Source organism: Malania oleifera, chromosome 2 (assembly GCF_029873635.1).
Source record: "Malania oleifera isolate guangnan ecotype guangnan chromosome 2, ASM2987363v1, whole genome shotgun sequence".
NCBI classification, from domain to species: domain Eukaryota; kingdom Viridiplantae; phylum Streptophyta; class Magnoliopsida; order Santalales; family Ximeniaceae; genus Malania; species Malania oleifera.
Genome location: NC_080418.1, coordinates 148297206 through 148313988, shown reverse-complemented (window position 1 = coordinate 148313988; position 16783 = coordinate 148297206). Strand labels below are relative to the sequence as shown.

General features: G+C 34.6%; 1 protein-coding gene across 2 annotated transcripts; it reads left to right on the top strand.

Annotated features, from left to right (window-relative positions):
* The first annotated feature begins 3917 nt into the window (after positions 1–3917).
* Positions 3918–10306, top strand: LOC131149304 (protein PHOTOSYSTEM I ASSEMBLY 2, chloroplastic). 2 transcript variants are annotated; one of them, XM_058099646.1, is made up of 6 exons: positions 3918–4121; positions 5324–5424; positions 6117–6279; positions 6939–7031; positions 8600–8730; positions 10048–10306. In XM_058099646.1, exons 1-5 carry the CDS (start codon positions 3938–3940, stop codon positions 8728–8730), a joined length of 672 nt encoding a protein of 223 aa, XP_057955629.1. In that variant the 5' UTR covers positions 3918–3937; the 3' UTR covers positions 10048–10306. The 2 variants fall into 2 exon arrangements, with proteins under 2 accessions (XP_057955629.1, XP_057955628.1); XM_058099645.1 differs by lacking the exon at positions 10048–10306 and having other exon boundaries at positions 3946–4121; positions 8600–9037.
* Positions 10307–16783: the final 6477 nt, after the last annotated feature.

Sequence of the window (16783 nt, the reverse complement as noted above, 5' to 3'; positions counted from 1 at the left end):
TACGAATACTAATTCGTAATATGTAGTAGTCTTGCATTTGGGAACTTATGTTTCATCTTATACAGATAGAGGGACGACTTGAGGGCATCGATGGTTGCGTTTCACACATTGCCCTGGTACAGGTTCGAGTTGGACATGCACCGGGAGCATGAGGTATAAATCAGTTAAAGTATAGCACATGATATTATTTTTTTCTTTCTTTCAGTTGTGTATAGTTCTGGTATTATTTTTGTTTTGTCTAACTGCAGTTTATATGGATGCCCTACACGGATGAAATTTTAGCTGACATGCCGCCTGCCTATGCAAACGGGAGGGACCTGTGGGTAGCGCGAGTGCCACTCATATGCTTTCATATTATTGAGTGGTATCTCCCCGATTGAGTCATGCGACAGTTCGGGTTTTGATAGGTCATTCCCGTCCCATTTATGACTTCGGGGGTAGATATTTTTGGGTGACGATCTTCACGGCATGGATGGGCGCGGTCGAGGGGTTACAGACTAGTCAAGAACGCACGCGATATTCGTCACTGCGTGGGAGCATCAGCGAGACTACATCGTACGAGGAGTGGCGGAGCACAGTCCGATGTGTCTAGATGACCCATACTTCACTTGGTATAGGTCTATCACACGCCGCTTCGTTGATAGGACCGCAGCTGTATATTTGAGCCTCGTAAGAAGATTAATGCCACAACTCATTTTATTATATATACGTTCCGATTTGAATGCGTTAATAATATATGTTCATATCCTGCAGGCTGACATAGTCATTAAGGCAGACCAGATCTCATCGGATCCCGCGATCCATCGATTGATGAGTGCTGCACTAGACCTCGTCCACGAGGACGGTCGACTGATCCCAGAACAAGGAGGTCGACCTGATGTACCAGCACGAGGAGGTCAACCAGCTCCAGTACGAGGAGGACGAGATGCCTCCTCTAGTCGTCCAAGGACTCCCATGTCCTCCCCACCAGTCGTACAGGCCGAGTACTTGTTCGGCCCGTCAGCGCCTTATGCGCCTTCCACTGCAGCTCATATTGCCGGACCATCGAGCAGACCGACTGATGCCCCATCCGACTCCGCTGCTACCCCATCCATGTCATTTTTATTAGACGATCTTTTCGATGGGGTGGAGGTCGATGCACCCCCTATGCCGCCTCGTTCTCGTCCCGAGACATCGTATCATTTCTCACCGCGTGCGCTCCGCATGGCTGATGATGATGATGCAGCACCTCTTGGGGGAGAGGATTCACATTCAACACGACGGGACAGGACACCTGATGATGCTGACGAGCAGGGAGAGGGTAGACGCAGACGGCAACCACCACGACCTCGGAGACGACCTCGCTGCGGCACAGAGTAGTTTAACATTATTTTAATTGCATTTTATTTGTATGTATATCATTGATTGTTTTGATTTCATTTGTATATAATTGATTATTTTTTTAACTCTTTTGTATATATCATTTAATAATTCGTATCTCTAAAGAATTTAATACTGCCAAATCTAAAAAATGACATATAATTCGTATCGTCTAAATTTGCATGTCTAGTTAACTTAATTCCTTAAATTGAATTGTCTTTTACTACAAATTTCGTATTGCTAAAATTTGTATGTCTGCATGCATTTACGTGCGTCGTCAGATCCAAACGTGTTTCAGCATTCTAAACATTTACACGTTAGCTTGCCCTCACTGCCATATACTACATGCACCGAAAATCTTAGGGAGCACTTAATATATGTTCTCTCCATTAAACTCCTAGTCAATTTGTCTTAAAGTATATTAATTAATTACGTATATTAATTTTAATAAAAAAATATTATTGATTAAGTGACATATTAATTTTGAGAGTATGTATATCCTTAATTAAAGTTTATTTCATGATTTCTCTAAACTTATACTTTAGTTGACTATCCAAATTTAAAATTCAAACTGCATGTAGTTACAACATGTAAGAATCGTTAATTTTGCATTTGAATTTAAATTTGTACAATTAGAAAAAGTTTAGTATGGTTTTCTCTACATTCATGAAAATAATATTTTAAGAAATTAAATATATATAAAATAAAAATATATTTTAAATTTTTTATATAAATTTAGAAAATAAAAAATTAATTTGATATTTTTACAATTATTTGAAAAATTAAAAATATTTGTTTCCACACGCAAATAATGTTACATTTTTTTTATATTTTAATTTTATATAACTAATATTGTACTTTCATTTTTACACACATGCGTCAAAGCGAGAGAGGTCCAATTTTTGAACTTGAAAGAAAATAATAATAAATCTCGTTCTCATGAGATATCCCTGCCTTCTTCCTCCTTTCTCACAGTGCAGCTTATTATTAACTTGAAGAGTAACCTGGCAAATTGAACTATATATTCTGTGTTTTGAATATTTCATATATTTTAATTTAGCGATAGACATGCCTTTTGTCAAAGGAATTGTAGAGATAATTATTATTTTTGTTTTTTAATTAGACTCAATTTTTTAAAAATTTAATTATTTTAATATGAATGGGTGACTAAGACAAAAAAATATTCTAACAATAATTCAATTTGATTCAAATCCTACTTTCAAACACCAAAAGGATGGGTCAAAATAATTGATTTAGTATGCGGATAGTCAAAATATAATAAAAAAGAGTAAAAACAAAAAAATTAAGACGTACGAAGAGGTATTGATGCTGCTATTATCTTTCATACACTCCTTAGAGAGATTATATGCATGTAATATAATATTTATAATTACATATATAAATTAGAGTCTTAATGCTGCTAACTGAATTCGTCATACTTGTTTTCAAGTTGATTAAGCTTGTGTTAGAAATAGTCATACTCCTTACACGATTAGTTTTTGTCAACTCACGATACTCACGGATCAAATTTCATTATCTATTTCCCATTAATTTTGCATGTGCTCTACAGAGCTTCAATCTTACTTAAAACTTTTTTTTTTGTTATTTATTTCTTTAGATAAAATTTAATTAAATTTTATTTTTTTAAAGTTATAATTTAAATTTAATTATAACTTTCCCTTTTTACAAATTTAAATTTAAATTTAAATAATAAATTTAACTTTGTCTTGCAAAATGTTTAATTATTAATTTTAAATATTACATCCAATAAACATTTTGCAGCATTATAATTATTAGGCATTTTTATAACTTATTGAGAAATTTATTTTTTCTAATTATATTTTTAGAAAATTTTGAAATAATACAAATTATTTTGTCATACTTAAAGAATTAGTTGGCACAAAGCATCAAAGCATTCAATTCGAAATTTTTATTCAGTCTCTAATCTACTCATTTTAAAATATCATTTTATTAAGGACAAATTTTGTTATTCCACATGCATTTAATAGTTAACTAACAAAATATTCATTTCGTCAATAAAATTCAATTATAAGAAATTTTGTAGTAATTTTTGTAAATTCAGGGGTTAGAATCATATTTTGAAATTTTTTTTTGGATTTTATCCAAATTTTTATGACAAAATACTTATTTATAATCAATAATTTTTTTATGTAAATTTTTTTTTAAATTATATATTTACAATTTAAAAAATTAAAATTTAAGTTTAAATTATATTTTTAAGGGAAAGTTATGATTAAATTTATTAAAAGGGAATGTTTATTATTTAAATTTAAATTTGTAAAAAAGGGGGGTAAATAGAGCCACAAATCTCGCAGGACTAACCTGCGAGATTTTCCCACTGTCACATGTCACTACCGTGTTCGTCTGAGTCTTTAAATCTCGCAGCATGAAGCTCCGAAATTTTCTCTGCACTCTGTCACGCGTCAGCTTCTCATTGGCATCGCTTTTAAATCTCACAGCATACGTGAGCATTATTTTGAAAAATTTTTTTTCAATCAGAGTGTTATTTTATATTTTATTTTTTTCAATTATAAAACGGGAAAAAACTCCTTGAAAAATGACACCTCTTCCCTTGGTATGGATGAAGCGTCGTTCGTCAATCATATCCCTTTTATCCCATTTCGCAGCAGCGAGAGTGAGAAACATGAGAGTTGGAATGGGAATGGCTTCTCATCTCTCATCTCCTCCACTCTCACCCACCATTCGCCCTTCTCTGACCTCACCACTCTCCTCAAACAACTGTGAGCTCTCTCTCTCTCTCTCTCTCTCTCTCTCTCTCTAGGCTATTCTTTTCATGTGTGAATTTCAGTGGTTTCTTGTTTCTCTGAATCTAAAATTTGTTTGGATTAGTCACTTGGAGTATCAATCTAATTTGACATCATATTAAGGTTGTAGAGTTTTCGTTTTGTTTTCCCAATTTTCTGGGTCTTTTCCTTTGCCCGAAACGTTAACCAAGATTTCCCATTTCAGGATGGCCTCGATTTGAAATGGGTCACCCTATATGTAAACTCTGCTTCTCTAACAGAATTGTAAAAATGCCACTTTGTTTCCGGGGTTTTTTTCTTCTTTATTTTTATTTATTTATTTATTTATTTTCAATATTTGTGCGGCAAACTTGGATTATCTAATAATTGTTTTCCAAGTTGTTCTTATCAATGTTAGAACACTGAAAAAAAAAGTGATATTTTTGTAATAAAATTTATTTTCCAAAGGCTCCCTTACAGTAACATATAACTCCACCATCTGCTGAGGATGCAGTAGTTTTAAGATTTTTTTTTTAATTAAAAAAAGCATAAATAAATAAACCAATTAGAATGACATAAAACAAAATTGTATCATTAGGGTTCCATTTGGATTAGAGATTTTGTTTGAAAAAAAAAATGGAAGGAGTAGAATAAGAAGGAAATGGTTGTATTTTCTGTCTCTCTCAAATATTATAAAGAAAGGAAAATTGTTCAAATATAGTTGAAAGTTAAGAAAAAAAAAAAAAGTGAAGCTTAGTTATCTGTCTTCTCTCAATTGATAGCCAAACCAAAAAAATGATTCTTTCATATTTTCCTCTCTTTGGGTTTTTCATGTTCCAAACGAAGCAGACGGAGCCTTGAATTTTGGTTCGTCATAAGTTGTGATGATGAATGTTGTTCTCTGCAATGTCTCTCTTCAAGATAATGGATTTATTTTCAATATATATACAATTCATAATGCAGCAACTAAGTTTATTATATGAGCCACCCACCTGTGTCCAATTCATGATGATATATTTTTACTTTAAATTATATCTAAAATACATTGTGGCAAATTGGCTCCCTATGATATGCATCTTTTTCATTTTTCCCTAGTTGTTTGTCCCTTTTTATTTATTTATTCTTTAACTTTTGGTTGCTAATTTACTTATTAGTTCCTCTGCATTTTGGAATATTCAATCTTTTGTGATAAATGACAGACATTTTGAAGACAGTTGGACTTCATGTGAAATTCAGCTTGGAAGATAAGAGCTGCACCACAGGAGCTTCAGATGATTCATCTGAATTATCAAAGACAAAGGTTTCTCTTTACTCTTTATTTTTTTATTTAAAAAAAAAAAAATCAGTATCTGCTATATTAATGAGCTCAATTTTGTTTTGTGAAAGAATTTCTTGGTAGAGGGCGGTTGTCAAAGTATTGCTCCTATAAATGACTTACATGTTGCTCCTCTGTGTTTGGTTGTGCCAATTGTTTCATAAAGTAGTATTCTAGTTTCTTAAAATGCTAAGCTGCTGGTTGTGTCATGAGTCTGATATATGATAATGCAGAGACATTCAACAGATCATATTCATAGTTGATTCTAAAAGAATTCCAAAACAGTTATAAACAGCAGGGTTTTAAATTTAAATAACACAGCTGAATAATTGTGGAAACAATCAATCAAGAGGTACTTTCATTTGTTGCTATTTTCATCGTGTTTGTGGGAAACATGAGTTGGCATTGCTACACTCTTTTTAGCTGTGTAGGGCAGCATAATATGTTTCTTCCAAGTTCCAACTAAGTGCCCCAATAATTTTCTGGAATTGACTGATAAATAGTCATTGTACGTACATCTTACATGAGTATTTCTTAACAAGAATCACTTTTACCCCCCCTCCCCCCCAAGAGTATGTGTATCAGGTAAATCTAGTAATCCTGCCCTATCCTAGTTTCTTATAAACTTTATATTAAAACTTCCATCTGTTCAGTAGAGATTACTGGTTTTGTGGCAGGGTTCTTCGCTAACAGTCTCACGACGTAGGTGCCTTACACATTTATGTTCAAGTGTTGCATTGATAAGCTTTCCTACTTCTATTTCTATGTCCAAAGCATCTGCTCTGGAAGGAAAAGAACGGCCTGTTTGTCGTAATTGTGGGGGTGGCGGTGTTATACTATGTAAGTGCTGATTTAACTTATATAATATCTCCATTTGGTTTCTTAGATTGCATCATTCGAATATTTCTATAGCATGCGTATGACTTCTGAAGTGCGCAAAATTTGAAAGGTCTTTTCACTCAAAACAGTTTCTTACTCATTTCTTTATGAATTTGAGTTTGTGTACCCTTGATAATTTTATGCCCAACTTATGTCTTTAGCTCCTCTAGACATGTCCAATAAAAATTGAAACCATCAGGGGGAAACTTCTGTTTCTAGATCATGAATGGTCTCCTCTTCCCAGTGCTACATCATTCAGCACGGGGGAAAGCAAGTTATTCATCATCTGTTTGATCTATACTCACTTCATTATGTCCTTTTGTCCTTTTCTTGTTTGGATCTCTCTCTTTAATCAGGTGCATATAGAGTTTTTCACATTTATCTTCCTCTTTCTTGTTAAGTAGCCATGTAAAATTTTGTTGAGTGATCTGAACTCATCGGTCTTCACATTGCAAGACCAGACAAAATTTAAGTGAAAAAATGTGCAGAGTAGTCATGTAAAAACCTGATAGATGTGACTCTTTTGGATATCTGCAATTCAAACATTCATTACATCTATCTTTCTTTAAGTTCTGGTACCCCATTTGGGTTTGTAAGATGTTTGTTTACCTTTCATTTAGGTGATATGTGTGGTGGTACAGGAAAATGGAAAGCTCTCAACAGAAAACGGGCTAAAGATGTTTACGAGTTTACTGAATGTCCAAATTGTTATGGTAATATGCTTTTCCTTGCCCTCCTAGTTTTGTAATTTGTATTAGCTACTGGACTAGATTATCAAGTTAGTTGACTGACAGATGAACTGCCAACTGAAATTGAACCATTCCAAGTTTTGTCCCCCACTACCTCTTCAGTTCCATGGCATTTGAGAGAGAGATCATCACTACAATGGGCTGAATACTGAAAAACCAAATCATTGTGGTTGGAGGAAAAACTTTTGAATCTTGACATCCTTTAAAATTTCTGAACATGCAAAAAGTTACTCATTTCAGATGCTGTTAGGCTGGAAATGGATACTTCTGAATGTTGCAACGGAATAATTCCATCTCTTGTTGGATGTAACCGAGCATTTGGTGAACATTTTGAAAGCTGTTCTCTTGCTTTTAAAGACAGAAACTATATGATTTCAGATTGTAAAAACAAGATGAGTGCTTGCAGAATGCAAGCTTAGTATCTTAGTATTTTACTGGTCTATCCAACTGTTTAGGTGGGGATAATTATTATTTTATGATAACTTCAAAATTGTAGTTGAATTGTTTACTGCTGTTGTTTCTCAAGTCTTATCTTTTTCTTGCCTTGATTTTTCACATGCAGAGGTTCAAATATCTACTGTTTTAGCTCTGAAAAACTAGTACTTTTTCAAGCCCTTTAGCTCTAGAAAGAAGATAGGAGAAAGAAAGAGAGAACACAATCATAGAAGAGGAGCAATAGAAGAGAGGAATAAGAGAAATAAGGAAGAAGGGGAAGAAATTAGGGTTGTAGTTTAAAAGAATGGTGAGAGAATTTGGCATCAAAGAGGATTTCAATTATCATTCATCAATAGCTGCAATCCTTCAAATGGGTGTTTTTACTTAGATTATTATGCCTTGGCAAACAAGAGAGGAAACATAAACATAAACTTTACTAGTTATCCTCTAAATTTGTTTGAATTATGGCTCTAATTAAAAGGAAACGTAAGACTACCTAAAATCTACTGATTATCTTCTAAATAAGTTCTAATTATGGTCTTTTCTGCTCCAAACTATGAAAATACTGACCAAAATACAATGATTGTCCATTAATCAACTGAATACTAAAATAATCATAAAATCCTGCTAATCTGTTCACCTTGGGGGGAACATATTTTCTGAAAAAAATTGTGTAGTTCTGTTCAAGTATCCACTTGAATTTCTTTTGATATAGAATGTCATGAAAATTTGTTATCACTTGTTTGGCTACCTTTAAGTGATCTCTTTGAGCTGGCAAAATATTTGTTAGTGGTTGAGCTGGCAAAATATTTGTTAGTGGTCCATCTAGTTGTCTTGAACATTCCAGGAAACATTTGACTAAAGAGTTGGTGATTAATGCCGACTGATGTTGTTATTGCCATATAAGATGGATATTGATGTGGGGATGTCAAATTCTCAAGATGCTCCATGATTGCTCGAGTTGTCATTGTTTCTTATTCATACTATGATGTTGAAAGTTTGTCAGTTTTATAACTGCTTGTAACATGTATACGATTTTTTGTCTGAGCAATAGGACATGATGATTCTCAGCTATTTCTGGATTTAATGTGGTGCAGGTCGAGGGAAACTGGTGTGCCCTGTTTGTTTAGGGACTGGTTTACCCAATAATAAAGGTCTTCTTAGGAGGCCTGATGCGCGGGAGTTACTTGACAAAATGTACAATGGGCGCATAATGCCGAGCTTTTAAGTAAGTTATTCCACCCTCAAAAATAGAAAAAAAAAGATCTATTATTTAATTCCACTCTTATACTTCTATGCTAAGGGCTTCTTTAGTTGTGGAAACGTTTTGTCACTTTCCATTTCCAGTTTTCTGAAGAATCACATAAGTTCCACCTTATTTTTCAATTTTCCAAAAAAATATTGTAGGAAATTTGAGAAAATGTCTTTCTATTGTTTTTCGAGTTCTATGTATAAATGCCAAAAAACTGGAAAACAAGATGGTATTTTTGTAATTAATTGGAAAATTAGAAATAGAAATGATATTTGTTTTTTAATATTAAACTAGAATGTTTGGCGGTGTAATTATTTCTTCTATGCATACATGTTACATGAGCAAGCTGTTTGTTGCTGAAATGTGTTTCCAGTGGTGTTAATGAGAAGATCATCCTTTTGGTAGTCTATCTGATGGAAAATTTTGGAAAATTGACTTTAAGTTTAGAGCGTAAGTTAATTCTTTTAGATAGTCTGAGGACTGTGAAGGCTTAGTTTGGTACTTTTTATGATTAATGAAATGAGCTCTTGAAAAGGAGTTGAGGAAATGAGTTAATTCAGAGTTATATAACTTTTGCAATTGTTTGGCTCCTGTGTGAAAAATGAGTTGTCGAGAAGAAGTTGATGTTGAGTGTTCGACAAAAAAGTTGTAAATTGGATAAAATGTTTGCAATGACAAAAAAATGGAGATGTCGTTTTAAGAGACGTAAATAATATCTGAGCAATTTTGTAATATATGAAAAAAAAAAATAAATAGAGATGCCCCCAAAAGGTCAACTTTTATCTTTTAAAACTTTCGGTTTCCAACTTCTAAAAGCCCCCGAAGAAGCTAAAAGTTGCTTCTTAAAAGCTATAAAAATCTAGCCATGTCCATATCCCAAGGCAATTACCTAGAGGAACTCTTGGAGCTCCTTCCAAAATCTTGGGTAACCAAGTACGAGCAACTGCCCCACATCTCTAAGCCAGTCATCCTCCATGATCTAGTTTATAATACTATGAAGAATGAGATATTTACATTTACGTCTCCTTCCCAAAGGATCAGGAATGCTCGACAAGCTCATCCTCGTAACATGTCCTTGCCAAGTGCATTGCACAAATTCATCCAAATAAAAAAAGGGAAGGGGGGGGGGGGGGGCCTCGAAGTCACTTACATGCACATGCTTATGCTTTCCACTTAAACTACAAATTTAACTCGTCTATTTGAATTACGTTCCATAGAAGCATGATGGATTCAGTTTATTTGCTTGTCTAGATGCTGATTTTCTTTTAATCCTTCAATCCTACCCTTTTGCAGTGGCTGCCTATTTGGCTGCAAGATTATAATATCAAGACAAAGGACAAAAGTGGCAGGAAGATTACAAGGGTTCTTACCATCAATGGTCAGCCAAGTGTGGTGTGTGGGAAGCTAGTTCATCATTAAAAAAAAAGCCCTTAAACTTTTCAAAGCTTTTAATGTAAGTTGTATAGTTTGATTTCCTTTGCACCCGATTTATATGTTTTGTGAGATAATAAATTCGATAGATTAGATAAAAAATAGATCAGATGCTTGTTCATTTTGATGCAGTAATTAACCAGAGCTTAACTCCGCCTGTGATGCAGTTAATGTCCTAATTTTTTTTACACATAGTCGGTCCCAAGTCCAAATAAAGGAGGAGGGTTGCGTTAGGTAACTGATAGCCAACGTAAAATTTGTTAGATCACTATGATGTAAATTCTTACCAAAATATTTGCTGGGACATTCCCTACTAGTGTTGTGTTGCACTTGTACCACTTGAATGTAGCGAAAAGTGGGCGAGGGTGGGCTAGGTCATCGCCTCGAAGTGACGTGCTGTGTTGACGCTCGGGTGTGGTGTCAAATATGTGAGGGTTCTTGCATCATTCTGGACGTGGGTAGGTAAAGAAGTTAGTTTAGGAAATTAGGATTAGATTAGCAACTTGAATATAGAGACAATTCCAGGTAAAAACATTGAAATTGTAGATACAATGATTTGAAGAAAAATTAATATAATTTGCCTTTAATAAATTAAGTGGGGTGGGGGGGTGGGGGGTAGGTAGATAAATTGATAAATCAAGATATAAACTTTGGTATATTGGAATAAAAAAAAAAAAAAAAAAAAAAAGACATAAGAATGTAATAGGAACTATTGTAGGCAATAACTTACATGGTGTTGTTAATGTAAATAGATTGGAGGAAAGAATTTTAAAAATCAAGATGGTATTAAGCCAAGTAGTAAATATAATTAGTGTTTATGCTCTTTAAGTAAGCTTAAAAGAAAAATCTTGAGTGATAATTTTGGGAAGATATGGATAGTATTATACAAAGTATATTAAGGATTGAGAAGATACTCATAAGAGGAGATTTGTATGGGACATGTTGGAAGAAATAATAAAGGTTATGAGATGATACATATAGGATATGGATATGAAGACAAAAATGAGCCTAAGGAGATGATCTTAGATTTTGTTGTGTCATATGATTTTATCACAATGAATACTTGTTTTAAGAAGAGAGAAGAACACTTAATAACCTTTAAAAGTAGACTAAATAGAAGTCAAATAGATATTTTTTTTTTAACTAGGAGGGTAGATCGTTTATCATATAAGGATTGTAAAGTTATTTCAAGTGAAAGCTTAACCAGACAATATAAAGTCTTAGTGTTAGATATATGTATTAAAAAATGGAAGACAAAAGATAATAAACCAATGTAAGAGAATTAGGTGGTGGAACTTAAAGGGAGAAAATATAATAAAATTTAAAGATAAAATGACCAAAATAAGGATTAGACTATAAAGGATAAGATAGATACAAATACTTTTTAGAGCATATTAACTAGCTCTATTAAAATGATAGCAAAAAGAGATTTTGGGTGAATCAATGGTAAGATTTTCAAATAGCAAAGAAAGTTGGTAGTAGGATAAAGATGTTCAAAAAATTGTAAAGACAAAGAATTTGGTATAAAACGTGACAAAAATATAAAAACATGGATAACTTTGAAAAATATAAAGAGACGAGAAAATATGCAAAAAAAAGTCGTTAAGTGAAGTTAAATACAGATCATTTAATAGTTTGTATGATGGATTAAATACAAAAAAAGGGGAAAAAGATATATTTAAATTTGATAAAGGTAGAGAAAGGAAGAGTAATTACTTAGGATTGTAAAATGTATAAAAAGTGAAAATAATATCGTATTGATTAAGGGTGAAGACATAAAAGATAGATGGTGAAATTATTTTAGTAAGTTGTTTAATGAAAATAAAATAGAAGACTTAAACTTAGAATTGACAAATGAGGAAAATACTAAAAATATGATATTTATTCGCAAAATTAGAGTTAACAAAGTTAAGTTTGCACTAAAAAAGGATGAAAAATGGAAAAAACTATAGGATTGAATTACATCCCAATTGAAGTTTGGAAATGCTTAGGTGATAACAAAATTATATGCTTAATTAATTTATTTAACACAATTATAAAAACTAAGAAAATGTCAGATGAATGGAGGGAAAACACTTTAATACCTAAATACAAAATAAAAGAGATATTCAAAAGTGTAACAACTATCGTCGAATTAAACTTAAGAGTCATACGATGAAATTGTAGGAAATGGTAGTTGAATAAAGATTAAAGATAGAAATGGAGGTCTCAGAAAATTAATTTGATTTTATGCCTAAAAGATCTACCACAAAAGTTATATATCTTTTAAGAAGATTAATGGAAAAGTTAAGGAAAAGAAAAGGAACTTGCATATAGTATTTATTGACTTAGAGAAAGCACATGATAGGGTACATAGGGAAGTTCTATTGTGGGTTTTAGAAAAAAAAAAGTGTATGTAGTGGGTGAAAGTTGAGGTGTAATCTCAAGAGGGGGGTGAATTGGGTATTTTAAAATTTAATACAGAAGTTTAATCTATCTTAATTTGTTTTTCACAAGTGATCTAAATACTCTAATCACCACAGAACTATTTTCAGCAAACAACTATACCAATTTTGATATTCCTAAATATGAAAGAGATTAATATGTGATTTCAATATATATTCAGTCACACACTATTGACAATGCTTGCAACAAATTAATATTGATAAGAATATTTTCAGCCACACAAAATAGTTTATACAGTAACTTAAATGAGTGATTGAAACAATACAAAAAGTTTCAGCAGAATAAATCAAACCTATAGTTGTAACTATAGTAGAGTTTGATTAATATAAGTATTTAAATCATTCACAAAACAATATAGCACATTCACAACATACACAACATTCACAAATCAATATACTTGAAAAGTAAAAGAGATAAGAGAAAGAGTAACACCAGTATTTTTTACAAGGTTCGGCAACATGCTTACGTCCTTGCCTCAAGCAACTTGTTATGAGGATTTCACTAATTCCTCCATTTAGTAGGTGGAGACACATCTCTTTTTCAGGGTGGAGACACCTCTCTTGTAATGACTTAAAAAATATATATACATGAGTTGAGTAAGGTAAAATATTAGGAAGCCCATTCTCACTTTCGTTTGCACTCCCTTCCTAAGCAATACGTATAGTAAATAATAAAATAATATATATATGTAAAGATGGAACACCGGTGCTCCCTAGGGTGAAACGCTCGGTCGAATATACCCCTTGTTTAGTAGCTCCTGTAACTGCTCCTTTAACTCTCTCAATTCTGCTGGAGCCATACGGTATGGAGCTTTCGATATTGGCGCCGTACATGGAACCAACTCTATAACAAACTCCACCTCGCGATCTGGTGGTAATCCTGACAAGTCCTCGGGGAATACGTCTGGGAACTCGCACACTATAGGAATTCCCTCCAGTTTACGTTCCTCTTCCAACGTGTCTTTCACAAATGCCAGGTACCCTCGGCATCCTTCCGAGAGTAATCTCCTAGCCTGCATAGCGGAAAGGATCAGTGGTATAGAACGCACACCACCTTAGGAACTTGAACTCTTGCTCCCTTAGCGGTTTAAACATCACCTCTCTCATGTGGCAATCGATACTGGCATAATTGACAGATAACTAGTTCATCTCTAGGATGATATCGAAGCCATGCATGTCAAACACAATAAGGCTAACTGGTAGTACCCTTTCCTGAATTTCAACTGGGAAATCTCGGATTTCTTTGCTACATACGACTACAGACCCAGATGGCATAGCATCTACCAGTTCATAATCTAACTGTTGCGCCTCTAATCCACACAGTTTAATGAATCCCCGGGAGATAAAGGAATGCTTTACTCCAGAATCGAATAATATAATAGCTGTATGAGAAAACATGTAAATGATACTTGTGACTACATCACCATCATTCTCTGCGTCACCTGGAGTCAGGGAATACACCATAGCCTGGGCTGTACCCCCCTGTTGACCACCATGCTGCGCCTGTGTATCTCCTCTGTATGGTTGTTGTGGGACTCCGTTGCTTCCCTGCATGTGATAATCTTTCGCCTGATGTCCCTGCCTACCACACCGTATACAAGCCCCTGTAGTCCTTCAGCACTGCCAAGAGTGCCTCTTACCACATGTAGGGCAACTACGATAGGATGTGGTGCTCTGAGATGTACCATTACTGTTCCTCTTCCAGTTACCCTGCCTTGCCCCAGAAGAAGAACTGGGAGGCGCTAGCCTCTTCTTCAGGACCTGGACCTCCGCGTGCTCCAGCAGACTCTCCTCTGCTACGGTAACTTTGTCTACCAACAGTGCAAAGTCCTGCAATTGCAAGATCACCGTCTGCCTCCGGATCTCCTTCTTCAGACCACTCTAAAACTTCCAGGCCTTCATTGCCTCATTCGGTATCATGAATGGAGCAAATCGGGATAGCTCTTGGAATCTGGCAGCGTATTGCTGCACTGTCAGCGACTTCTGCGCCAAGCTAATGAATTCCTCCATCTTCGCATTTCTGACTGTGGCCGAAAAGTACCGTCCAAAGAATAACTCTCTGAAACAGGCCCACGTCATTGCTACTAGTATCGGTCAATGCTCCTCTATCTTCTTTACCAACACCCACCATCTCTCAGTCTCCCCTAACAACTTGAACGTTGCAAAGGTTACCTTCTACTTCATTGTGCAGTTCAGAGCATCTAGGATCTTCTTGATCTCCTGGATCCAATTCTCCGTTCGAATTGGATATGCACTTCCTATGAAAACCGAAGGCTTCATTTTAGTGAACTGATCAGTGGAGCATCCCATCTCAATGGTGGGACGGTCCTACCCCCTATACATTCGCACCATCTCAGCCCTGAGCTCCTGTGTGAAATCTCGCAATACACTTGTAAAGTCACTAACAATCTCATGGCCGGCACCCTCACTACTACTGCCTCCCACGTTGGCAGTATTGTCCCTGGATTCAATCCTGAAAAGTAATTGTGAACATCCATTAGAAGCTTAATAGCCTAAGTACCAGCTAATATTACAATACTATCGACTTAGTTCCCTAAATCCACATTCTTAATATTGACATTCTCCATTAATTTAACAGTCTCATTCTAACTCAAGTTCCGCCCTTCCACTCGGAAACAAAATTGTCAATGGATTGTCATGATTTTTTGAACCTTTCGATTGATCTAGAAAAACACAGAAGTCTGTCAATGAATTTTTGTCTCCAGGTATACAAAGAAAAATTCAAATGTTTTATCCATATCCTAAACTCTGGTAAAGTCTAATCTACAGAACCTAGCAACCTATGTTCCAAACATTTCCATAACTAGGCAGTGTGAACCATATCACACTTCCGGCTGGCTAAGGCTCTGATACCAACTGTAACGCCCCGACTCGTTATACGACCTCAGAGTGCTATTACGCCTGTCTCTGAATAGGGACATACGGGTGTTCATTCTAAATTGTAATCTCATGCACAACGGAAAACATAAACATTCATATGGAATCTATAAGACAAACCGGAGTTTCTAACTGACTTATTTCATACATTCATCCAAACTTAAGGCATAACTTGTTCTTACAATCCCTTAAAAGACGTTCAGAACTAAGTCTATTAAATATACAAAACACTTATGTAAGCTAAATAGAATATGACCTTTCCAGTCCCTCTATCAACTATGACCGACGTCTTGCAGGATCTAAAAGAAAGGTTGTATATTGGGGTAAGACACTTCTCAGTAAGGTGGAAAATATTATATCAGTGTGTGACCACATGCGTTTATTTCAATTAAAAACAGTTACATATAAGACATATTCTTAATACTGTAATATAGGAGATATATAAACATAATTCTTACGATAGATGGCTTAGCATCGTAACAAGTGAGAGTTCCCGAGGTTAGGGTAGGGTACAGGCCCATACACTGTACGATCCCTCGGCCCGGTACTCAAAATTGTGACTTTGCCCATTTTAGTTTTCAAATCATAAATATGCATATTTAGAACATTGTCCAACTTAGATACAATAATAACAAATGCCAACACTACCCCTTGGCTTTGGGTTATGCAATTTACTATAGTCCGACTGGTACCACTTGGTCCATTAATTCACCAGTGGCCACTCCAATATCCATCCAACTATCTCGATACCCACACTGAAAATCATATGTGTGGTTGCACTATATCCAATATATATATAAAGCAACAGAACTGTGCTTAACATTGAACTTTTTAAGGCTCTTTTATAACGGTGAGCTTTTTAGGGCTTTCACATAACGGTGAGCTTTTTAAGGCTCTGATATAACAGTGAACTTTTTAAAGCTCTGATAGTAACAAGCTGCGGTTTCAAATATCATATATACAATTTATGATAAAACGAATTAACTTATTTCACATTTGCAAATCACCTGTACAGTTCCAGTATTTTCACAAACTCATTCAATCGTGCCTTGGCATAAACCGGCACACAACCTCTCGGTTTAACCTTTTTTACGTATATAGCTTGGTATATAACTGACACCTGTTTTCCACATTTTTCAAATAGCAAAATGGAACTCCAGTTCCCATAGTTCACATATGTATTTAAACCAATTTACATATTGCATTTCATATCATATGTCACGCTTATTTGATCAAAAATCTGCTACATAGCATAT